We start from the raw sequence: 23,439 nt of genomic DNA, 5'->3' as shown, positions 1-23,439 counted from the left end.
CGGATATTTTTGAACCTTTTCCTCAGGAAGAGATGCAATGCCCGCTTGTGGTTTCCAATGTCATCGAGCTCGCTTGGAGGACTAAGACCTTCAGTACCATCATCGCTGCGAGCTTAATCGTAGGCACCGTAGGCATCGTCGGTCTCATCGGTCTCGCCGATCTCCTGCGACAAACATTCGTACAAGACCACCAGCCCATCATACGACAACGACCGAATCGTTGGAGACCGTGTTCTCGGACGCTGAGAGATTCGGGGAGATAGCTTGTTTCTCTAGGTAGTGGCGACGAGGTATCGTAGGGAAGAAAGCGTTGTCCACCGACTTCGTTGTATACGTGAACTCCTATTGAACCTATATCAGATGTAGCGCGATCGAGATGCTTCGCTCTAGCTTGTATATTGTCCAGCTCAAGATCGATCAAGCTTGTCGCGAGTTGCGGATGTCTTCATCTTCCGCGGTCGTGACCGTAGCTGATAGTGAAAAATAACTTCACGTCGAGTCTATCACGCGATTTCAGGTGAAGCAGACATAATAGAAATGGTATCTAGCCTGCTGCATCTCCATGCTTATGTTTTCCTGCGGCATAGGGGTAGCGATGAAAGGCGATCGGCAGCCTGAGGAGAGCCTGTACTAGTTAGATGCTGCTCAGGACGTCTCTTCCATTGCCATCAGGCTGGCAGGCCAGTCCAATATGGCAACAACCGTCTAGGACACTTGGACGTAGAAGGAACGTGTAATGTTGTTCTTTTTTTGACAGGTACCGAACGCCCACTTCCACCCAGTGATGCGGTCTTCTAATGCTCCTTCCTAAATACTGTACACGGGTCCACTTGAGGAGAGATCGTCCGTCACAATGCCCAAGACTCCTCTAAGGCGCTCTAAATTTCCTTACTCAAACAACAGATAGAAGAAGCTCGCAATGGCGAGCATCATCGTCCACAGATCCAACGTGATCCATGGGCATAATGAATAATCATTACTGGCGGGTTTCAACGGGGACAATTCGTCAGGTTATGTCGTAAATTACAAGGTGGCATGCTCGGAAGTAATAGGCTCGGGGGCAGAGAAGAAAGTACTGCGGACAACCTGCGAAAACGATTAGATATGCGACGCCAATATACTTGTGAAGGCGGCAACTTACAGCCCAGGCACCGGCCACGGAGGCCACAACACCACCGGAAATCAACATGGGCCGCACACCCCTTGTGCTCTTGAAAACCATTCCACTAAAAGCGCCAGCCAAGATCGTGTTGGCAGAGTCGTGCTTTCCCCTGAAGTAGCCGATACCCGCGTTGAAAAAGTTGTAGGTAATGGCAACGACACCAGCGGAGTTACCCAGGAAGGGGCCACGGCGAGTGACGGCGTTAAGCACTGAGTTAAGTCGTAGCTTCGGCGGCTGGTTGGCTGATCTCCTCAGACCCTCTTGCAGTCCCCAGGCTCCTCCTATCGACAAGGCTGCCAAGTATGTGACTCCCGTTCCGTAGCAAAGGTCATCGGTGAAGCCTCGGGAGGGGAGGGCAGACTGGCCAGGGACATCCGCCAGAGCCGCATCTTCGAGAGAAAGGTATTCGAGTGTGTCCTTGTTCAGTCCAGAGAGGGGGTGTAGTTGCGCGGGGTCGGCAAAGGATGAGCTCTGAAGGAAAGACTCGACGCCAGATCCTGCTGAAGGGTCGAACTGTGCTGGGGTGTTCTGGAAGGTGGTTGTAGGTTCGGGGGCCGGTGAAGACTGGGAAGCACCGGCGTCCTTCTGAGAGGACTTGCGACCAGAAAGGGTATCCCAAAGCGACGACATGGTGAAGGTTGTGGACGTGGCGGATGAATGAAGCCGGGGATCGGAGTTGGACAGTGGACAGGAGATGTGGGCTTGCAGGCCGATGATGGAAGCTGTCGAAAAAATTTGGGCAGACCAATCGCGACTTGGCCCGTGCGTTCAGAAAGGCAGTGGAAAGTGACGGATACAGTTGCATTGGCACATTCAGATGGACTCCACTTATCCGGCCATCTTTCGGGAAAGCTCAAGTTCAGATTCTCCGGCTTACCTCATCGCAGCAGTTCTTTTAACCTTCATGTGATGAGTCAGCATTCGCCAGAAAGTCGACTACTGGTGCTGGCACGTCAGGTAATATATCAATGTCCTTCATTTGCCCCGAAGCTGGAGCAGCCTGTAAAGGCGGTGCCCACAGGTAATGGCATGGGGAGGGTCCACCCAAGGTGAGGTAGCGATCTGACCAGGCGCCGAGATAGTGTTTCCAGAATTAGACAGGCAAACAATAACATGTCATACCAGCAAAAGCGAGGTCGTATCTGCTCTTTCTTGCGAAGCGGTGGCCCACTCCCTTGGCTACTTGTTTCCGAACCAATTCTTGCTGAACTACATTTGTATGGTGGAACCTGATTCGATGCTCTCGAGTGCAAGACTCTGTAGGATCAGTCTCGGAACTGACTCACTGCCTCTTCAGTTTTCCTTTTGTTGCCTGCTGTAGCCTGTGAGGCCCAAGCCTGAGCCAGACTGTATGCCCTAAGATGAGAGGGAGGAAGCCCTGTGGTACAATGATTGGAGAGTAGTACCGGGCAGAAGCTGGCAAAGCAGCCTGCCTGATATGCAAGTAGCCGATGAGAAGTCGTTGTGACTCGTCCAGCGGCGCAAACATGCAGGAAATTCATCTATGTGTCACTTAGAAACGGGAGCAGAACAAGTAACGCCTTACTGCGCCGTCTTGAGACCGATTAAAGATCATTTTTGGTCGTTGATTGCCTGCTGCTTCTAGTGACACAGTTACTCAAGGGCTGTCCTCGTTTTTGAATGAGCATACTATATAAGCGAGGTATCTATCGCCTTTTACTTTGTCGCACTTTTTCGTTACGAATTTTTGTTGTCTGCATCGCATCATTGTCATATCTCGTACAGCAAGAAGATTATCATTCGTGCAGAAGCACGTCACTTACATTCTCAACGAAGCATAGTCTTAAGCTAAGAAGATGCTGAACCTCATCAGCATGGGCGTTTGGGCTCTTCAGGTTTGCGATAATACACTCGTCTCGTTCAATGAACCCTGGAAATCAGGTTGAGCTAACACTGCGCGTCCCTCAGGGTATCATGGCTATCGTTGTCCTCGGGCTATCTATCGACCTCGTCAAGGGACAGAAGATTGGCGACGCTCCCACGACTACCAAATACAGCACATTTACTGGCGGCTTTGGATTAGCCGTCGCCGTGCTGGGCTTGGTAGCTGTTTTCATAGACGCCATTCCGGCTCTCGTAGTGATGGCCGCGGACGCCTTGAGTGGGGTCTTACTCCTCGGCGGTGGTATAGTAAGTCCTTCGATGATCATACCATGTACTTGCTATTAACAACATGGCAGGCTTTCGCAATTGGGTTACACGGTGTTGCATGTGACGAAAAGCATTGGAAAGCCATTGGGAACAACGATATCATCAACGGTGGAAAATTCAAGCAGGATGGACAGTGGTACTTGGCACCTGGCATGACCGAAAGTGTCTTGTTAGAGAGGTGCAGGAAGGCAACCGCAGACCAGGCTATGCAGTTTGTGACGTTCGGGTTCGCGCTGACGACTATTGTCCTCATATTCCTGGTCTGGAAGAATGGTCGCGGAGGTCGAGGCACCAACTACGTCTGACAACCTGAAGGCGTGATCATAGCTGCCATAGAGACGGACCCGCTTGCTCCCATGTCACTTTTGGCGGAGGATGACCGTTCGTGTTGGACAGTCATATAAGGCCTCTGCTTCCATGGTTCAGGAATTGAAAGGTAGCAGCCTAACGTCGTCCCTAAACCGACAGCAACCGTGCAAACACACGACAGTGTCATAGGCGCAAATCTCGACGTAGGTTTGTAGATCGATCCGCCTGTCATGCGCGTAAGTCACTACTGAGATCCCCGGCCAATATTTTAGACGGAGGATTCCGTAATCTAACCAGGTAACTGGTAAAAGACCATGGTTCAACCAAGGTTTTGCGAGGCATTGGCGTGTGGAGGAACAACTGCTCTCTTGGCCCATTTGGCTCTTCTGCGCACAGGTTTCAGGTCGGTAGGAACACGAACGAGTTGTTCCGCACTACAGGTTCCGTTTTAATAACTCAGGTTCCTTTACAAAAGGATGTTGAGACCACCCCACAGTCAAATACCAGGAAGAGTCGTCATACTCGGCTGATAAGGAAAGGTGTTCACATAGGATTTACTTTAGGAGGCCGGGAACGGAAGAAAGTCCAAGGAGAACAGGACAACCCTCAGCAAGCCGCATAGCGGAGCCGCCATACAGACCAAAAACATATGTCGATGTAAATTTGATCCGGATTGTAGTAAAGAGGAAAAGAGAAGACAAGAGAGGCTTCCTCACAAGAAGAGATTTTTATGGTTGGTGAGGTGTGGGGCTGGTCGCCGTCCTGCCCGCGCTAGCCCTGCCGCCGTTTCTGTTTCTCCGGCTCACGCTGGTCTGTGCTTGACGTGCAGTTCAGGTCCTGGAACTCCACTTCCCGCCAGACGCCCTGGGCCCCTGTCTACCTGGCAGCATGGTACCGCTACCATGACGACACAGCACATATTGCCCGAATGGAGGTAGTTGTACACCTCATACCGACGCTGTGATTAACAGCAGCAGGCAAAGGCTGTCGAGTGAGCTTCCAAGGAACGCGCCCAAGTGTGTGCTATGATGACGCGCGCCGCACCTACATCGTTTGACCCCCGAGGTCGACATCACTCACCTCGGTGCACTTTTCAAAGTGGCTGACCATCCTGTAACAACACCATAATCAGCATCAGTCGTCTAGCCATTTCACCGAAACAAACATGGCGCCGGTGCCCTTGGAACCGGAAGTGAAGTGTGTTTGATCATCGAAATGAAAGCCAACGATCCTAACGTGATATTCAGGTACCTGCCTTTGAGCTTGGTGGCTGGCCATGCACTTGCAGTGGCAATTCTCGGCACCACTGTCGCTCGAAGTCTGTACAGCTCGTATCAGCACTTGCCGCCATCTCAAGGAACAAGAGCAAGACTTGTTCGCCGTTCAGCTCTTGCGCCGTTGTTCGCAAGTTTGGCACTCATTAGCTTGTCTTTTGCAAGTTACTGGGCCTCAAGCTATGCGAAACTTTCATATCGCGTCTGGGCAGATCAGCGTGGAGTTGAAGCTCCAGTTCGGTTTGTTTCGTCTTCTGCGCTTTCTTTGTCTGGCTTACTCATGGAACCTTAGCTTCTATGGCGATCATGGAGTCATCCCTAACGAAACTGCGATTCAAGTCTTTATTGGCCGCTGGCTAAGTGACACTCCAATACACCTAGACGCTCTCGAGATCATCGCCGAGAAAGCTCGTCGGTTCTGGTGGGGCCAGCAAATCGAACTCGCAACGGTCTCATGGAGCTTGCTGTTGGCAGTCGAAGGCACACGAAGAAGAATCCCTTCTGTCTGGGCCTACCTCGGATTAGCACATCTCGTCAGCCTCTCGTTCGCCCAGAACCTCTTCTATCTCGCACTGCTTCTTACTCCTGCCCCGACCACCACTGCAGACGACAGACATCCCACCTCTGCACTAGGACGCCTGCGCGAGAGATTACTGCCTGTGAAGCCTATCAATTGGACGCCACACCCGGCCTTGCTCTTGGCATCGTTCTGCTTTACATACGTTCTGATATACTGGGCTCCGTCGACAACAGGCACAGCGACATTTGCCCGGATCGCAATCTTTGGGCGACTTCTGACCTTTGGTCCCATTGTCATTCCCGCCGTCATTCCAGCTAGTTGGGGCACAGTATACTCTGATCCTCACGGAGCATACGGCATATTCACTGAACTCTTTCGCTTTGTGTCCACAGCAAGTTTTGCCTTCCACGTCAAAGGCACCGCGCTTGCTTTGCTTTACAATGCGCCAAATGCCCACTATCATCGTCATAGCCGGTTCCTGCCTTTTGACACAGAGAAACGCTCGACGTGGGAGCGTACAACAACGGCGCTGGGGAAAGTCTTGGGATCGGCATCCGACCATCCTGTTGTAGCTGCTGTGGCATGGGACGTTTTGCTCAGCGGACTCAGCCAAGGTTTATGGGCGGCTACACGTGTGCTGGATGTAAATGACATTCTAGCTGCCTCTACTCCATTCGCTCCCAACGATTTATCGAAGGCAAAGCCACCACCCAGACTACTGGGAGGAAGTGACAAAACAAAGCCGGAATCGGAATCGTCCAGCCACACCAACACAGTCTCCACGCGACGCAGGGGCAATCAACATGCAGAAAAAAATAAGTCTGCAGAGATGACAATTTCAGAGACACCTTCGTCTAGAAGCACTCGTCAAGGCCGTACCCTGAAGCGTACGGCAAACCCCGAGGAGGCACCAGAAGATGCGTACGAGCCGAGTCCTGCGGAAAGCCGCACTGCTGTCGAAGGCGACGAACTGCCCGATGAGGATATGGACTGGGAATCTGCAGCGTTGGCCTGGGGTCTCACAGCTCTGGGAGGCCTTGGATCTAGCAGCGCTGGTGTTTTTGGAGCCGAGTGCACATCTCGATGAGCCATGTTAGATCAGCAGGGGTACTCGAATTCTCGCGCACTCTTGGTAGCGCACACACAAGGTTCTTCTTTGTCTAAGCTTGTATCCCCTTCTGCACATCTAAATTGGCTCGATTCGGTACTAGGCAGACTCGAAGACAGCCAGAATGGGTTCTGGCAGCAGCCCGGCGGTTGTCACTGCGTTGGTAGCGGCGTTCCGGAAATGGCTAGGTCTTTGGAGATAGAGTGCACCAATTGATGTCCTTTCGACGCACACGCGCGGGTAGTTGTTTGATCTTTGAGCCCGAGAATTGCTGCTTACGATTCTATTGAGTTTAGAGTACCTGAGACTAAGTGAGACATGGCGGGAATCCAGGCCTGCAGCGCTAACCGGCCTGGCCGGTACCATCGGGGACGGGTCGATTTTCTCAAAGAAGACATTTTGGGACGGCCAGAATGCAGAACAATGAGTTTAGAGATCGGGTCGAGACCGTCGAAGACCTCAACCCCGCCACGTTGAAGATCATCTGGATCAGGGGAGAGCAGGAAACATCGGAACCCGGTGGCATTACTATCGGCCAAGGCGAGGGAGCTTCTCCAAGAGCAATGGCTAGGCTACCAGAACAGGTGTTCTTGGAATGCGTCGCCCCGCATTTGAAGAAGACCCCCGCATACAGCCGGAGGCGGACGCTGCGCCATCCAAGAAGCCTTCCATCTTGAGCACGTAAGGTAGCATCGGCCTGGAGAGTCGATCTCCGGCCCGTATGGTGTGAGTGGTGCCTTACCACTCCTACCCAGCGCGTTGTTAGTCCATTTGGACGCTGCCCTGCATATGGCCTCACGGGTCGTGAAAGCAGCGGCTAGCGAGCAACCCCAACCATGCAGGGTCCTGGAAAGGTCCTTTGAGCGACACGGATCCCACCATCTTGGGTCCTTCCAACGGTGCTATTCTTTGGGATCGCCACATCCGTTCCCCTCCCATGCTGCCAAGTCTTTTGGCTTTTATAACACCTGGATAAATACCATCGGGCTCCCCTACCAATATTCTCCTCTTTTAATTCACTCAGACAAACCAACAGCCTACAACGCCAATCCAGAGCCATACCACACATCTTCAATACCAGTCTTCACCTGTCCAAACATATCACCAAATATATCAGGCACCCTTTCAAGCAGTTTCCTAAAGGATCAGCCACCGTTATCATCTTCTGCCTTTCCATCATCCACTTCTTCAATAGCTCTACATACATATCATCAACACTTTCGTTATGGCCATCCGCGATCACTTCCGCCGCCGCAAGTCCATCTCCGAGCCTAGCCAGGGAGAGCGTACCAGCTCAGACCCAAAGTCCCCAGCTCTCCGCCTCGCAAAGACATTTGGATGGCGCTCAGCAAAGGAAGAGAAGCCAAAGAAGAAGACTGCCATCAAGGAGAAGGAGGCCGATCCGCGCGAGAGGCCCTTCAACGAGACCAACCTCAGACACCAGGAGATTCTCAACGGCTTCACCATGACATTCGGAAAGGGCCAGCGCCCGATGAGCCGCGATGCGCGGTCGAGTTACTACAGCATCAACGTCAGCCCCGGCACATCACGCCACAACAGCGTGGACGTGGATGACAGCCCGCTCCGGATGAACCCCTTGCCTCGCGAGAGTCAGTTCCGGTCCGTCCCGGAAGAGGATGAGAGGTCTTGAGGTTCTCGGCCCGAGGGGTTCTCGACCGTTCTCGTCTGAGACACTTTTATTTCCCATATTGGGTATCGAGAGACAACCGATTTCGGCGTCTCAAAGCGTCCTTTTCCGGCATCGCCTTGGAGTTTGGGGTCAAAATTTTGGGGGGGGGGGGGGGGGAAAGGTCACCATGGCCGTTGTGTTCGAGCCTTAGTTTTTGATTTTTACATGATAATGGGGAACGTGGATTGGGAATGACATCTGAGTTACTGTATGAATATGGCAACACTGCTTGACTTGGATATAACAAGATGGCACTGAGGCAAGGACTACTCCACCTCGAAACCGACGATACACACGAGAAATTCTACTCTATTGATAACACATCGTTTCAAGTGGCAATTTATTGCACCGGTGACCTAAGAGATTTGGACAAAGGATATTAGTCTTGATATCCGTACTATTTGGAATAAAGCTCGACATGTCGCCCCACCATAGGTTAACAAAGGATCGCACTGTCTAGACTATTCTCGGAATCGCCTCGCTTGCCAGTCATGTCACCATTGCTTTTGTTGTCAATTGAATAAATCTTCGTGACATGTTGCCACTTAAATGGGGTTTCTTGGGAAGCTAGGAATGAGAGCGTGTATCCAGCTCTTGGTAGCTCTAACAATTGTTGCCGCAGTCCTACCTACATTTGCGATACGTCATCCACAACCTGATGTCGAGTTTTCCATAGTTTTGTCAGCAGCGAGGCGATTTCTGGTGATTGTAGTATTTTGCTTGTTGTCAAAGTAATACACAAGGTTTGTTGACTTGTTGAGAAAGGCTGTCGGCTTGGGAATGGAAGCACATCACGTTTCCATCCCCTGAGGCTTTCCAGATACGACACTCGTGACCACTCTTCGTACAAAACCACAAGGATAGGCATTATATTTAAGACGAGTTTGTTTCAATTGAGTAAGTCGGCATAATGTTTTGAGATCATGACTTCCATCGTGTTGCTGATTCTCTCGGCACCTAAATCACCTATTCAGCAACAACGTTACGTTGGATATCTGCAATGGATCCCAATTATATCGCGTCACATTCAGTGATGAAGAATTATACATCTCTTGAACCTAAGTTAGATTTGAGGATATGAATTAAACCGCTTACAACATATGTTAGGCATAACTTGGAACTCGCTATGGCCTGAAATATGCCTCCTAATCTTGCACATACCTTAATAGATGTCAAACAGCCTTGATAGTATGTCACCGAGCCCGTTATCGTTGAAGAGCTCCTCTTATACATCACTCGGGATCCGTATAAACTTGACTTAAAGACATAGTGATTCCACTGGCCCCTGGGCAACCTGTTGTCTTCCCTCAAAATGACACTTCGGACAGCATTTAGTAGTGTAGTCGACTTAAGCCTCATGTGGGGAGAGAACCACACTACGTCGCATTCAGTCTATGTAGCCTTCTCTTATGTTGACAAACTGATACACAGAACATCCCACACAGCTGGACCGCCTTTGATTATCTGCACCTTCCTAGACTGATCCCACTGCAGGGGACCTGCCTTCCTGAATAAGCGACTCCATCGTGCCTGCCGTTTAGTCGACCTCACTGTGCCTGCTAAGAAAACATCGCATCCCGTCCCAACTGAACCACTACATCTTCCCCCACCCAAAGGCATTCATCACCTACACTTTAACAATTCAATGACAAAAGCATAGAAACAAGGATTGTCTTCTCCCTCTTCTTCCGCAACAAGGAAGAGCAAAAGTCCATTTACCTTCTACACCCTACACCGAACACCCCCTCTTCCCGCTTGTCCCATGTGCACATACAAATCGCACCTTACACTCATATCACACATACTCAACCAGGACCCCTGAGGGATTACTTGCCCATTCGTATCTCATGGACTCCTGAGCGTTCAGGACCACACTTGCCTCTTTCTGCTCTCTGCTTGACCGCCCTCATTCGCAGCTGCCAGACCTACAGCAGGCACACCTCACTTCACGGCCACGTCCATACGTCCTCGGACCCTTTAAGGAATCCATTGATTCTTCATACTCGAACAACAGCTGAGCGCCCACGATACGCGAGCCTCTACATCCTCTCGAAGGTCTCGTTGGTACCTTTCGCATACACACATCTCACTCACGGGCGTGTATCAAAACAACTACATCCGGGAGCTCTGAGAAGTTTCTTCCCACTTCGTACCTCACCGATAACTGAGTGCACAGGCTACACCTCTAACAGCCTCGTTCGTACCTTCCTCAGCCCTCCTCTGAACGATCTTATTTGACCCTTCCGCTCATGCGCCTCACGTCACCTCACGGGGCTTATATCCACCGCCTGAGATCTTTCAGCAACCCTTCCCCCTTCATACCTCTCAAACTTAGGTATCGACAAGACCCTTTTCTACAATATTTTCTTGCCATACTGGGCTCGCATCACATCACATGTTCACAGTCCGCGACCCTTGAGCAACTCTTCCCTTCTTCACACCTCACCGACCGGGGTATTGCCTGCGCACTTTTCTACTTTACGACTCACATCACCAGAGCTCACACTACTTTATATCTTCTAAGCTCTGCTTTGTTATATCCCTTCCCCTTCACACCCATTCTCCCAACCGACTGGAAGCACCAAACTTTCGTCTTCTCGTCTTTCTCACCCTCTCGCGCAGTACAAACAGGTAAGTTCTTGGATTACGTGTGGGCATTTATTTTCTCACGACTCTCAATTTTTATATACGCTTAACCGCCATCACTCTATGAGGAAACCCTCATATCGCAGCCTACAGTTCATCTCGATCATATCCCAAAACCCTCTGCTCTTTTACTGACACTGAAGCCGCAGGTCGATTTGATAAGCACCACGAGTTGTGCGTCGTCATCACGCAGGAGCAATAATCGACAAATCCTCCATTAGCAGCTATCCAAGTTCACGAGAGTCGCAAAGCACAGTTCATCAGTCCTGGACTACTTTAATCTGCAATATTCCCCAGCCCTCTTCCCATCAAAGACGCCTCTTCCTACCCAACACACCTCAGAACCGTACATCGACATCTCCGCGTTTCTTCTTCGCTTGATATTAGCGCATACCTGAATCACATCGAACCGGCCATTCACCATAACTTCCACGCGGTCCATTCGAACGCTAGATCACTTCATTTTAGAAGCGACAACAGTCAGAGCCCTCATCAGACTTGAGACCGTTTCTTTCCGACCATATATCTCTAGCGTCCCGATACCTGGCTTACTGCACCGAGCATATATCGTCAAAGCGTTCACCAAGCGCGTCTTGACTGTCAAATATCGTACCTAAGGAAAGAAAGAGAATTACAAGCATACCGTCAAGATGGTCTTGGGCATGGACTCGTGGTTCGTCTTGAAGTGTCGCAACATCCACAAGCGCTTCGACCTGTGCCACAACACTCAGGTGATGCTGCAAGCTCTGGAAGACACCAAAACAGGGACCATTGACATGGCTGAGCTCGGCCGGATGCTTCGTCTGAGCTCCAAGAGACGTCAGGCCATGATCGACACTATCCGAAAGTGTACCGAGAGAATGACAAAGCAGAAAAAGAACAAGCAAGACGAGACAAGAGAATGCGCCCTGCTCATTCATATGTGCACCGAAGTCTTGGAGATTGCCAGTAAGTGCTTCATGAACTCAACGACGTTGATGTTCTTCCAGAGATTGTTATGGGTACATCGGAATGGAAAAGTCCATAGAGTAACTAACTCCTGTATTGCAGACCGCCCCTCTCCTACCGTCTTCCCGTTCATGAAGTTGCCCCGTGAGATTCGAGCACGTGTGCTTCACATGGTCGTTGAGACCAGCTCCAAGGCCTGCAGAATGCCTGCCCTCAAGCGCATCCAAGACAAGTACCGCTGCAACTGTGCCAACCCTGAGGCAAAGTTGTGGGGACACATGGCGAAGCAACAGTTTAAAATGTACAAGACTTTGGGAGCAGCCCTGAGAGATGAGTTCTATCAGATTTATTACGGCGAACAGACTCAGTACTTTGCCTGCTGCTGCGAGCTTCTTGGCCACCTGAACACCAACAGCAACCTGTTCGACCACCTGCGCAAGGTTGAGATTCACTGGTGCGGGCCTCAGTCTGACTCGGCATTCCTCAAGCTGGCCAAGTGCCCCAACCTCAAGGAGGTGACAATCAAAATTTCCAAGGCCACGACTGCCATCTTCAACAAGCGTGAGGAGATGATGAGCAACCACTTCCTCTTGAACTACAAGACCAAGCGTATCACGGACAGCCTGGGCGCTGACGAGCTTCTTGCCATCCGAGACATCCTGAAAGTTGACGTTCAGCATATTCAGACTGCGCAGAAGCTTCAGCTGACCGAGTTCGACCGTCAGGGTCTGTTATCGGCTTTGGAGGCAAATGTCAAGCAGACGAAGCAGCCCACTCCCCGCCCTCTCGGCACTTGGGCAACGTACATTCAGTGAGAATTGCGGATTGGTCTCACATGTTATCAGGGTTTTACGGGATGTGAGTAGGGAGTCAAGACTCAAGCGAAGCAGCATGCGATCGGGCTGGCGGCTTTCTTAAGATTATGGAACGGGAACGAACGGGACCGAATGTTTTGCTTTTGAAATTTGCCTTTACAAAAAGTTTTCTTTTTGCCTCTTAGGTAGAGAGGTAGATACGCGCACGAAATGGAAACGATCTCTACATGAAAAAGAGGGCCAAGACTGAGAGGTGTGACAACAGATAAATTACGCAAGCCTTCACATGAAATCAGAAGGTTACGTACTCAAAGAACATTGCCTGGGGTTCGATCTTGTCTCATACTACCGCGCGCAAGGCGTGGTGTATCCGGCTCAAGATCAGAAGACGAGACGGCTGAACTGATCGAGCTATGGCAAAAGACGGCATCAAGTTTGCATGTATGTGATGCGTTCCGTGACTGGCGGAAGCTTCCTTGCTCTGACCTACCTCTGTTCTTGCAGTTCTTGCAGCAGCCTGATATGCTCCGAATGAAGGATAAACACCATGGAGTGACTGGCAGTGCTCGAGTAATCCACTTTCTCGAGTATCGAGAGTTGTGCCGCCGTTTGCAACGGCATACGTTTGGCCGACTGTAAACGGTGTCCGACGGGAAGATGGACAAATGAAGAGAAGGAAAAAAAAATTCGAGCCGAGAGAAAATATAGGCGGTGCGCCTTCTTGGCCGTCAGCGTGGCTGCACTGGCCAACACAAGTGGACCACACTGTGTTCCCTGGCCCACAAAACTCCCAGAGTCCCAAAGCGACCAGCGGGTTGGGTGATTGATTGATAACAAATCGTTGGCGGCAATAGCGGGATTATGAGCATCCCACACGGTGCCAAATAGGCGAGCAGAATGACGGTGCTCGGGTTCGTGCTTCTCTCTCTCGGAGTCTCCCCCACAATGTCGCGTGTTGGCTTGCCAAAAGAAGGTGCGTCGTCGACATCCAGCAGGGATCACGGAAGGGGGGTGCCTGGCCTGTTATCTCACGGCTGCCCGTCCATCCCATCTGAGCAGTCACCAACAGCTCGCTTGCTGACGGTGATTCCCACCAAGTGCAACCCCCCGTCCATCTTTTATCGATTTCCCCAGGGCCTAATGTGCCAATGCAATGTGCTCTGCCGCTCTGGAGTCTGCGTAGATGCGGCGTACGTGTGACTGCCTTCCCCTTTCCGCGGATTCCCTCCACTCCCTTCCCTCCAGGCTGACAGGTCACAGGTTGAGGAATGACATCCCAAGACCATGGACGGGTCCCTTTCCGTAGCGGCACCTTGGCAGCGCCAGCCCTGTCATCCGTTCAGTTCTTGGCCTCGACCGTTGCTGGCATTATAAGGGAAATGGCAGCCGCGCTCACATGCGCGTCTGATGGGGTTGACAATCAGTCCGATTCCTTTCTTGGGTCCTTCGCCGCTTGACTGTTCCTCTCCGAACCTCCCCTTCTACCTCAACTCGCGTTCTACTACTCTACTTTCGTAGTGCTCTCTTACGGTTTTGTAACATCGCGAGTCTTCTTCTGTTCTGTTCTTCAACACGTCCCTGAACAGTCCGGGGAGCATTCCACTAGGCGGAAGAGAAATGCGGTTTCCCGCCAGCTGCAACCGCCACCACCAGTCGGAGCATTGAGATCGCGCGCCGTACCTTATCGGGTGGTTCCTTTTTGTCCCTCCTAGCCCCCAATGATTCGCAGCATTCAAAGGTTAGCTTCCTCTGCCGGGAGCTCGCCCTTCTTTCTCCGGACCATACCGCGGGTTTCCCTCTTAATACTGCTTCTCTCAGTCGTCTACCAGTATTTTGTATTCGGTACGATTAAAGCAGTTCCATTCTCCAGCTGCCCCACCAAATTAGGGTCGTGGACAAGCTTAAGCTGAGTCAAGAAGCTGACACGAGATGCAGGCCAACATGATCCCTACAAGTGCAACGCTTTGCTCTCCAACGGCACCTGGCGCTCGCGGTCCGGCTCAAAGTTGCCGAGAGACGTCTTTTCGAAATGGGAGCCTGACAATTGCAGAATGCGCGAGATGTCCCGCGAGGATGTCTCGGATTGCTTCGCAGGTCGTCACCTAGCTATCATGGGAGACTCGACTATGCGCCAGCTCTACTTTGCTGCCATGACCCGACTTGACCATCACGTCGCCGAGAAAGCCATTCTTGACTTCGCCGTGTCGGACGACAAACATCAAAACCTCACAATGGATGTTGAAGGCGTCAGATTGGAGTTTATCTGGGACCCTTGGCTCAACTCCACGAGTCTCCATAGCCAATTGGCTCGATTTCGGGACCGTCCCGGATCCGCCGATTACGAGAAACTTGTTCGACAAGAAAGAAGAGGTTCACCAGCGCTCATCGTTCTCGGCACTCCAGGTCTATGGGCGGCCCGTCAGGGCGGTGACCGGTACTTGGAGCTCTTCAGAGAAGGCATCAACGTCCTTATGCCGTACCTGCATAAGAGTATCGACGAATTGATGGTGTACCCTCAGAGCAACTCACAGTCAGCCTTTGCAGAGCTTTCTAACCATGTCCTTATGGCACCCGTGCCTGTTCCAGCCTACGATATGCTTACCGCGTCCCGCGCGCGAGCCATCACTCCTAGGAGGATTGACGCCATGAATTGGAACCTGGATCACCTGGAGCTGAACGAAAAATCACACATCGCAAGGGCCTACAATAGCATGACCGAGGGACACGACGACGCTATGCTTGAGGATGGTATACATTCGGTCGACATCGTGGCGGAGAGAAAACTAGATGTCGTCCTCAATGCCCACTGCAATGCCGGTCTGATCAGACGAGGATACGCCAACCAGATCACCTGCTGTGTGCCGTATTCCCCTCTTCGTCGGATTCAGCTTTTGCTACTTGGCCTCAATGTACTAACAATGCCAATCCTGTTTTTGAGTCGGCAGCAGGATGCTTTTCCGTCTGCACGAACGTCCCGCTTCATGGATACTCTTCTGGCGTTGGCTACCATACTGATCGTTGCGGTATACTGCCTTATCGCCGACCGAACTCACATCTTCGCGAAGCAGGACAAGTACTTTGACATACCCGACTTTATATCACCTTTGGTTGGCCTAGTTATTTTCGCAGCGCTGTCAATTCGTTTCAAGGCACCTGTCTTGTCGTCGGCGAAAGGACTCACTACGACGTCCTTTCTATCACGAGAGCAAACAGACGAGTGGAGAGGCTGGATGCTGGTATTCGTTCTACTGTATAAGTACCACAACGCATCCGAGTCCTTGGCGATGTATAAGGTACACAAGTTCCTCATGGCGACATTCATCTTTTTGTTCAGCTACGGTCACACGATGTACTTCCTCCGCACCGAAGACTTTTCGTTACGCAGGGTCGCATATGTGTTAGGTCGGCTGAATCTGCTGACCTGCTTGATCGCGTTCATGGTATCAAGCGAATGGATCATTTACACTGTGCCACTATTGACGTTTTGGTTTGCAGTCATCTATGCAACGCTGGCTTGCTTTAAGAAGTTCAACAGCAATCCTGTTGCATTCTTTGTAAAGGTTGTTGTGTTTGCTGCCTGGACTTCGTACTTGGTACAAAGCACCCGTACACCTGAGCGTTTTCTGTCAATTCTCAAACGGGCTTGTGGGATTTACTGGGACGTAAATCCCCTGCGCGCCCACTTCGCCATGGACCGCTTTATCCCTTACTTTGGTATACTTACGGCGGCTGCGACGCACCGAGTCTCGGTTCTCAGGCGTCGCCAGCATGGCATCAACGCCGAAGCTCTCTTTGAAAAGATCAACAACGCACTTGACCGCGGGTTGTTGGAAATCACATACCCAGAACAAGACGCGATTCCGGTGAAGCCGATAATGCTCATTTTCGCCATTGCGTATCTCATTGTTTTCATCATCCTTGCGTTCATCGCCGAGGTATACCACAATAACCAGTCTTACGACACCTACCATCCGTACACGAGCCCCTGGTTTGTGCTGTCGGCCATAATTACGAGAAACTCTTTACAGAAGTTGCGAGACCTTCAAATCCCGCCTGCGGCAGCTCTTGGAAGAATGTCGCTTGAAGCCTACATTTTGCACCATCACATATGGCTTGCGAGTGACGGAGCTGGGGTTTTGAGGATTGGAAGCGGAGGCCGTCTACCGAGAGCAGCTGAAGTAACAATCATTGCTATTGTCTTCCTTTGGGCATGCAACAATTGCCAGCGTGCCACTCTCCGCATTGTTAAGGGTTTGACGGGAGTAGAGGAAGGGAAGCAGGCCGGAGAAGTCTCGTTGGGTCGCACCTTACCGGTTAAGGACGGTAAGACAAGTCCTGTTCCATGGCGTTCGGCGGCAGCCATGGAAGAGGCGACAGAAAGAGGAAGAACGAAAGGCACCGTTGCGTCAAACAGCGCCTTACGACTGAAGTTTGTAGGCTTCCTGGCCTTACTGTGGCTTGGTAATATGACTTATGGTATATGATGGGCATTGTACGACAATCCCGGGTTGGAACCGAATGTTCCCTCTACCCGGAATGACGCAAGGCAGACTTTCTGTATAAATGACTACCCGAGGAAACGCTGCAGAGTTGCAGATGATACACTTACTTGTCGTCTATCAGTGAGTCGCATTGAAGTGGTATGCTTTACTAAACAGTGACAGGGATGAGGGGCTTGAGTTGTGTGTTTCGAGTCTGCTCCATCTACCCACACATGGATCAAACTCCAATGTGGTCTCTTGAAAACAAGCTTCGGCTCCCCGTTAGCCAAGCTGTCATCGGCCCAAACGGAAAGCATTTATGCTTTGACTTAGGACTTGGCATCTGCGTCGGCTCGAGCCTAACTCAAAAAGGCCCCTAATTCTCCGATTCGGGATGGTGTTACCGGATGACATTTCAAAGAGCCGCGGATGAGTCTAGAGATCTTCCAGTGCATTCTCAACGCTTTTTGAGATCTTCAAGTTCTCGAAATTGCGGCTTGCTTCCTACCTGGATGCGATCTTTACTTGGCGGTTGATCATGATGAGTGCAAGGCTATGGAGATTTACAGATGGTCACCAGCATCACTCGCGACGAGTTGCCAAACTTTACGCATTGACGTGACACCCTTCCCATGCTGACTCGCATATGGCAAGAGGAAATTCGGAATGGAGCACAACCCCTCCTCTCCTCTCGGACTCTCTCCTGTCTCTTGAGGCTCTTCTTCGATACTGTTTCGCGTGAGGTCGCAAAACCGCCCAGGGTCGTAGAGGGCGGCGATGTGATTGGTGGCTGAAGGACCGAGCCTTGTCCCTTTCTTCGATGGGATGATGGCTGCTTTGACAGGTGCGGCATGGGACGGTTGAGGCGGCATACGACCGGCGTACTGGCATGTCAAGCTGTTGTCAAGGTTGGATGGCAGGTGAGGCTGGTTTTCCTCCCATTTTCCTACTAAAGTCGTCCTGGCTTTGGGTTCTATTACCCCTCTCTGGGACCAGGACACCCTTCCCTTTTTGCCTCGAGATCACTAATGCCCCTGACTCTGAAGCCACTATCGTGCGTTCTTCTTTTCATAACTGCGGCTTTACTTACTTGTGGGACCGGGGGCAAGGGTTCGGGAGTTTTACGACGAGACGAATGTCTACCAGATCTGTCATCCTGTCCATCTACAACTCAGAGGCCCCTCCCTGTTCCTCAGTTCCGCCTTCAGGGCATCCCATACCAACCACGGGAAACGCAGCTCCCGGCAGCAGAAGAGATTCATCGACAAAGGGCGAGCATGACCATGAAGCTGTTTTCTTCGGGTGGTGAGAAAGACGGGCAGGAATAAGGTTAATATACATATGCAGTCCACCAGCATCCAGTTTCTATTCTCCTTCTCTGCGTTGTAACCGATCAGAAGAGATCAACAGACTATGCTCCGATAGAGTAGATCTCTTGGCACCCCTTCGCGTTCACTTTCCCTCGATCTGCCTTTCTCTCTCTTCTCCGTGAGCCCCAGCGGCCACTTTTAATTCTCCTCTTATTCAAATCCCTACGATCCTTTACGATTCATAATTCTCACTCTTCGAGTCGGCTGTGCCTTGAACACTCACTGCTACCCCCATTTCGTTTTGTAAATCCTAATTAGTTGTGTGGACTTTGAAGCAAGCTATGCATCTCAAGCACGTTATTGCTGCCCTGGCGGCGTTTAGTTCGTTGGCTGTGGCGGGTAGGTCTCGACTTCATCTCACCTGGCTTGAATAGTCATGCTGACCGTCATGTCTTCCAGCGCCTGCTCAGGATGCAAAAGCCGTGGACAAGGGGCAAGGACAAAACCAGAACCAGAACCAGAACCAGAATCAAAATCAGGACAAGAACAATGCCAAAGGCAATAATAACAATGATAACAACGGCAAGAACAACAACAATAATAACAACAACAAGAACAATGGCGATGTCAACATTATCCAAAACATCATCAAGCCCAATATCATCGTCGTCCAGGAGAACCTCGACACGATCAATCAGCTGCAAAGGCAGAACGAGAGAGAGCTCGCTGCGTTGGTACAGTCTCAGCTCGCACTTGCGACGCAGCTGCAGACCGTCAAGGACAACATCCGGATTAATCATTTCAAGGCACAATTTCCTCAGGCGGTGAGTCTACCCTTGTTCTGCACTATACCGCCTTGATACAACTGGCAACGGGTATACAGCAACCTATCAGGGCAAGACTGACTTTGACCAAAGAACACCGTTATCGTCACTGTCACCGGCCTAGTCGACAATAGAAACCAGGGGCAACAGAACAAGCGATACCTTGTCAACCAGCTCCTCGCAGACAACGGACAGGCAGGGAAACAGACGCTCGTCATGGTAACAGACCCGACCAACCTGGAAATCTCGACACCGCAAGCAGCATCAGCCCAAGCAAACGCCTTTGGCGCCGCCCGCGTGCAACTCGAGGACTCATCTTCGTCTGCTGGATCCAACACGTCCGACTTCAGCGCCCAAGCCGTTGGGTCCGCCCCCACCGATAACACTCTCAGTCTCGCAGCCTTCAACCAGGCAGCCCCTTTTGGCCAGGTAGGCCAGAGCATCATCCTCCCCGCAGGCACGCAGGCGCCGCAGCTGCTCTCGGTTCCGGATCCCGCCGCCATAATCCTGCCGCAGCAACAGGGCCTCTTTGTCCAGAACGCGGGGACATTCTTGACTGATTGCGCAACGTCTGCCGCCAACGCTGCCAACGGAAACCCGGCACTAGCCGGGGCCGCGGCACAGATCTTTTCGAGCTTTGAGCAGATTGCCGCCGCGCAGCTGGCCGGGTTGTCCGGGCTGGGCATCTTCAATGGGAACAGGGGCAACAACACGGCGCAAGCACCACCGCCGCCTCCTGCTCAGGCTCAGGGTCAAGGCCAAAATCTGGGAAGCATTGCCGTCGGAGCGAACCAGGGAGGAATACAGCCACCTCCGGCAGCAGCAGCTCAACCCCCAGCGCAGGTCGCGACGCCGCCGCCGCCTCCGGCTCAGGCTCAGGGTCAGCAAGGCGGACAGAACCTGGGAAGTATCGCGGTCGGCGCGAACCAGGGACAACCTGCTCCCGTCGCTGCTCCAGCTGCCGCTCCCGTTGCTGCACAGCCTCCCGCTCAAGTAGCAGCGCCGCCGGCGGCGTCGCAGAATGCTCCGGCAGCACAGCCGGGAGCAGCCATCGTCGACGGAGCCAACCAGGCCATTGCCCCGGTGCAGTTTGGAAAGAATCCCGGCACGCCCCCACAAGCGGTGACGCCGGCTTCGGCGCCGGCGGCTGCTCCGGCTGCTCAAGGAAACACTGGGCCCGGAGTGGTGATTGTGGGAACGAGTCCCGGGGGCCAGAGCGTTACACAGCCGGCTCCGGCTCCACCTGCGGCGGTTGCTGCTGGCGCGAATCAGGCGCAACCTGCTGACTCGCCCGCGGCTCCAGTGGCGGCGGCGCCCGCGGCGTGATAGTGTGTGGACAGATTGATGAGACTTGGGAATGGGGGGTGTTCTGGAGTTGAGGGCAGGGCTTGAGCAGGTTGGGTGGCTGGCTGCGTCTATTTGGATCATGACGGGCGTTGATGATAATGAAGGCTTCATGGATCGAAAGTACCTCGCTGTTGAATTACACTTTAACAAGCTCCATGACAGGATGTGCTGTGTGTAATTCCGAGTAATCTCAAGCCTTGGAAAATGTGAAAGGAAAACAAGTTCATCGCAAGCTCTTGATTACATAGTACCTAGTAGCCAAGGGTGCTAGAGACACAAGGCCGCGGCATCTCTTGTATCAACTTGTTGAGGGCTAGTAAAACAGTATCAGGACGAAAGACACCATACTACGATTACCTGGGTAATTTTTTCAAGGGCTGTATGTCCGCGACTTTCGTGTAAGGTAGAGTTTGATGGACGATACCTAGTGAAAGGAGCAACATCCGGGAGGGGCGCTCTACGACAGGATACTTGTGTCGATTGCCAAATACACCGGAAGTAATAGACCATCAAAGCTCAAAAGAAGCTCAAGTCCCTGCAACTTCGGGCGTAAAGAATAAGTTCACCACTGCCATCGAATGTCGTCGGTTGAGCTCGTTCAAATTTGTGGGCTCACGAGAGTCGAGCACTGGAGGCATTGGATTTCTCCAAAGAGACCCCGACCAATCGAAAACGACCCCTGCATGCTTTCTCGCATCAAGTGGATGCTAGCGTTTCGAGAGCGAGGGGTCGCTGCCGGGTCACAGCCAACCGCTGCCCACGAAAGCGGCTTAGTCACCCGTCCCCGCCGAAAAATTTCCCAGCCGTGAGGCGAAGAGCGTGCGCTCCGAGTACACGTGACCATAGGGTAAGCGAAGCCCACCGCCAAACTCGCAAATTTCCTTTCACCCACTCTCGAGAGTCTATCACACCTGACCGAATCTGTTCGTCAGCCATCAACCATCGACATCTAGGAGCAGCCTTCGTACGACAGTTGCCCAGCATGTCGCTCGTCTCCGGGGAGAAGTGTTCGTCTATCCCAGCGCCCCTCTTGCCTCTCGAAGAATAATTCGAATTGTTTTTCTTGAGAGAGAGCAAGTTTACGGAATGGCGATGCTAACTGTTTTGGTACAGCGAACTTTCAGTTCATTCTCCGTCTTCTGAGTATGTATACTCCTTCCGCATCGACAACAGCAAGCCCTACTACACGCACCGCACCGATCACCCCGACATGACATTCGAGAAACCCCGACACGAGAATTGGAGAGAGGAAATGGGAGATGGCTAACCGTTGCTCGCAGACACCAACGTTCGTGGTCAGGAAAAGGTCATGTACGCGCTCACCAAGATTGGTGGTGTCGGTCGTCGTTACTCCAACATTGTGTGCAAGAAGGCCGATGGTACGTCTACGAGAAAGCCCTACCCTTTTCCCCGTTCCCTCCGCCAGCAGAATCCACACACGAGGACTGCATTCATGGTGCTAGGAATGGAGAGAGGAAGGTCGAAACATCAAAGGAGGACACGAGAAGACTAACGAATTCCCAATTACAGTCGACCTGAACAAGCGCGCCGGTGAGCTCACCTCCGAAGAGCTCGAGCGTATCGTCACCATCATCCAGAACCCCACCCAGTACAAGATCCCCTCGTGGTTCCTCAACAGACAGCGCGACATCGTCGACGGCAAGGACAGCCAGATCCTCGCCAACGGCGTCGCCTCCAAGCTCCGCGACGATCTCGAGCGCCTCAAGAAGATTCGCGCCCACCGCGGTCTCCGTCACTACTGGGGTCTCCGCGTCCGCGGTCAGCACACCAAGACCACCGGCCGCCGCGGCCGTACGGTCGGTGTGTCCAAGAAGAAGGGTGGTTAAGCGTGTGGCTTCTGATGATGAAAATTTGGGTCGTGCGGTGGCAAGGAACAATAGGCGGCGTGATACGGCTGGTTTTCTCTCCATCTCATCACTCGTGATGATACTCTACTGCTGCATTACAACAAGGGGATTGCTATTCTGCGCAGGATGGTGGCGTCTCTAGATAACGAATCGGAAAGAGTTCCATCATACCAAAACAACAAAAAGCTAAAAAAGTACACGGCGTTTCTGGGTGACGACGTGACGTGATTTTCTACACACACGATACACAAAATGACAAGGTTTAAACTTATCGAGAGTGGCAGAGAAGCCATCAATCGCAATGGTGACTTGCTGGGAGATGACTATGAAGGCCATTTACTCCCCGGCATAGAACGGTGGAAATCATAGTGACATACCATGTGCCAAATGCCACCCGAAAGGCTATCAATTCAAAAAACCTGTGCGACTTCCAAGCGAAGCGGATCCAGCGTCCTGCTCCGTGTGGAGGCAGAAACCACGGAGCCTCAACTCCACACGGAAAGCCCGAACCCCAGCCGATCCGGCTCGGGTCTGACTTCATCTTCAAGATGGCTTCTTCGTCAGTCATGGTAGGCGTGCATGCTGACGCCCATACGTTCCTCCAAGGCTAAGCTCTTGTCGCGATGTGCAGCTAGGAATGGGGTGGCAATAATGAAACGATGGGAATGAACCAGCCGTCTTCGCAAAAGAGCATGAGGGCCAACCTAATCCAGCGCAGTAGAGTGAGGTGAAACCATCAACACTGACTGACCTGACGGAGTCCATATGCTAGTGTACTGTGTAGCCGTAGGTCCACACATGCTTAGGGGACAAGGCGAGCAACAAGAAATAGACCACAAGGTGTATGCAAATATTGCCACGGAGATAATAAAGTGCAGCGGAAGGAAGGAGGGGGGGGCGACGCCGATACCCTCATAGTGACCTGACCAAAAGTCCTCCCGACCTCCAAGGAAGCATCGCCCGTT

General features: G+C 52.0%; 9 protein-coding genes across 9 annotated transcripts; 8 read left to right on the top strand and 1 right to left on the bottom strand.

Annotated features, from left to right (window-relative positions):
• Window positions 1-1,023: 1,023 nt before the first annotated feature.
• Window positions 1,024-1,792, bottom strand: CTAM01_02009 (uncharacterized protein; the record flags this gene model as incomplete). Its single annotated transcript, XM_060518049.1, has 2 exons — window positions 1,024-1,086; window positions 1,142-1,792. The coding sequence occupies 2 exons, from the start codon at window positions 1,790-1,792 to the stop codon at window positions 1,024-1,026; spliced, it is 714 nt and encodes a 237-aa protein (XP_060387583.1).
• Window positions 1,793-2,979: 1,187 nt separating this feature from the next.
• Window positions 2,980-3,639, top strand: CTAM01_02008 (uncharacterized protein; the record flags this gene model as incomplete). Its single annotated transcript, XM_060518048.1, has 3 exons — window positions 2,980-3,018; window positions 3,092-3,313; window positions 3,364-3,639. The coding sequence occupies 3 exons, from the start codon at window positions 2,980-2,982 to the stop codon at window positions 3,637-3,639; spliced, it is 537 nt and encodes a 178-aa protein (XP_060387582.1).
• A 1,460-nt stretch (window positions 3,640-5,099) lies between these two features.
• Window positions 5,100-6,524, top strand: CTAM01_02007 (uncharacterized protein; the record flags this gene model as incomplete). The annotated part of the gene is made up of 1 exon (XM_060518047.1): window positions 5,100-6,524. One exon carries the CDS (start codon window positions 5,100-5,102, stop codon window positions 6,522-6,524), a length of 1,425 nt encoding a protein of 474 aa, XP_060387581.1.
• A 434-nt stretch (window positions 6,525-6,958) lies between these two features.
• On the top strand, window positions 6,959-7,222 carry CTAM01_02006 (uncharacterized protein; the record flags this gene model as incomplete). Its single annotated transcript, XM_060518046.1, has 1 exon — window positions 6,959-7,222. One exon carries the CDS (start codon window positions 6,959-6,961, stop codon window positions 7,220-7,222), a length of 264 nt encoding a protein of 87 aa, XP_060387580.1.
• A 548-nt stretch (window positions 7,223-7,770) lies between these two features.
• CTAM01_02005 (uncharacterized protein) lies at window positions 7,771-8,196 on the top strand (the record flags this gene model as incomplete). The annotated part of the gene is made up of 1 exon (XM_060518045.1): window positions 7,771-8,196. The coding sequence occupies one exon, from the start codon at window positions 7,771-7,773 to the stop codon at window positions 8,194-8,196; it is 426 nt and encodes a 141-aa protein (XP_060387579.1).
• A 3,335-nt stretch (window positions 8,197-11,531) lies between these two features.
• On the top strand, window positions 11,532-12,644 carry CTAM01_02004 (uncharacterized protein; the record flags this gene model as incomplete). The annotated part of the gene is made up of 2 exons (XM_060518044.1): window positions 11,532-11,829; window positions 11,932-12,644. 2 exons carry the CDS (start codon window positions 11,532-11,534, stop codon window positions 12,642-12,644), a joined length of 1,011 nt encoding a protein of 336 aa, XP_060387578.1.
• A 2,051-nt stretch (window positions 12,645-14,695) lies between these two features.
• On the top strand, window positions 14,696-17,128 carry CTAM01_02003 (Cas1p-like protein; the record flags this gene model as incomplete). Its single annotated transcript, XM_060518043.1, has 1 exon — window positions 14,696-17,128. One exon carries the CDS (start codon window positions 14,696-14,698, stop codon window positions 17,126-17,128), a length of 2,433 nt encoding a protein of 810 aa, XP_060387577.1.
• Window positions 17,129-18,776: 1,648 nt separating this feature from the next.
• Window positions 18,777-20,585, top strand: CTAM01_02002 (uncharacterized protein; the record flags this gene model as incomplete). Its single annotated transcript, XM_060518042.1, has 3 exons — window positions 18,777-18,834; window positions 18,895-19,259; window positions 19,353-20,585. The coding sequence occupies 3 exons, from the start codon at window positions 18,777-18,779 to the stop codon at window positions 20,583-20,585; spliced, it is 1,656 nt and encodes a 551-aa protein (XP_060387576.1).
• A 1,003-nt stretch (window positions 20,586-21,588) lies between these two features.
• Window positions 21,589-22,453, top strand: CTAM01_02001 (40S ribosomal protein S18; the record flags this gene model as incomplete). The annotated part of the gene is made up of 4 exons (XM_060518041.1): window positions 21,589-21,613; window positions 21,720-21,749; window positions 21,887-21,985; window positions 22,137-22,453. The coding sequence occupies 4 exons, from the start codon at window positions 21,589-21,591 to the stop codon at window positions 22,451-22,453; spliced, it is 471 nt and encodes a 156-aa protein (XP_060387575.1).
• Window positions 22,454-23,439: the final 986 nt, after the last annotated feature.

Source organism: Colletotrichum tamarilloi (genome assembly GCF_030869305.1).
Source record: "Colletotrichum tamarilloi strain Tom-12 chromosome Unknown Scaffold_4.1, whole genome shotgun sequence".
In the NCBI taxonomy this organism is placed as follows: Eukaryota; Fungi; Ascomycota; class Sordariomycetes; order Glomerellales; family Glomerellaceae; genus Colletotrichum; species Colletotrichum tamarilloi.
This window is presented reverse-complemented; position numbering and strand designations above follow the sequence as displayed.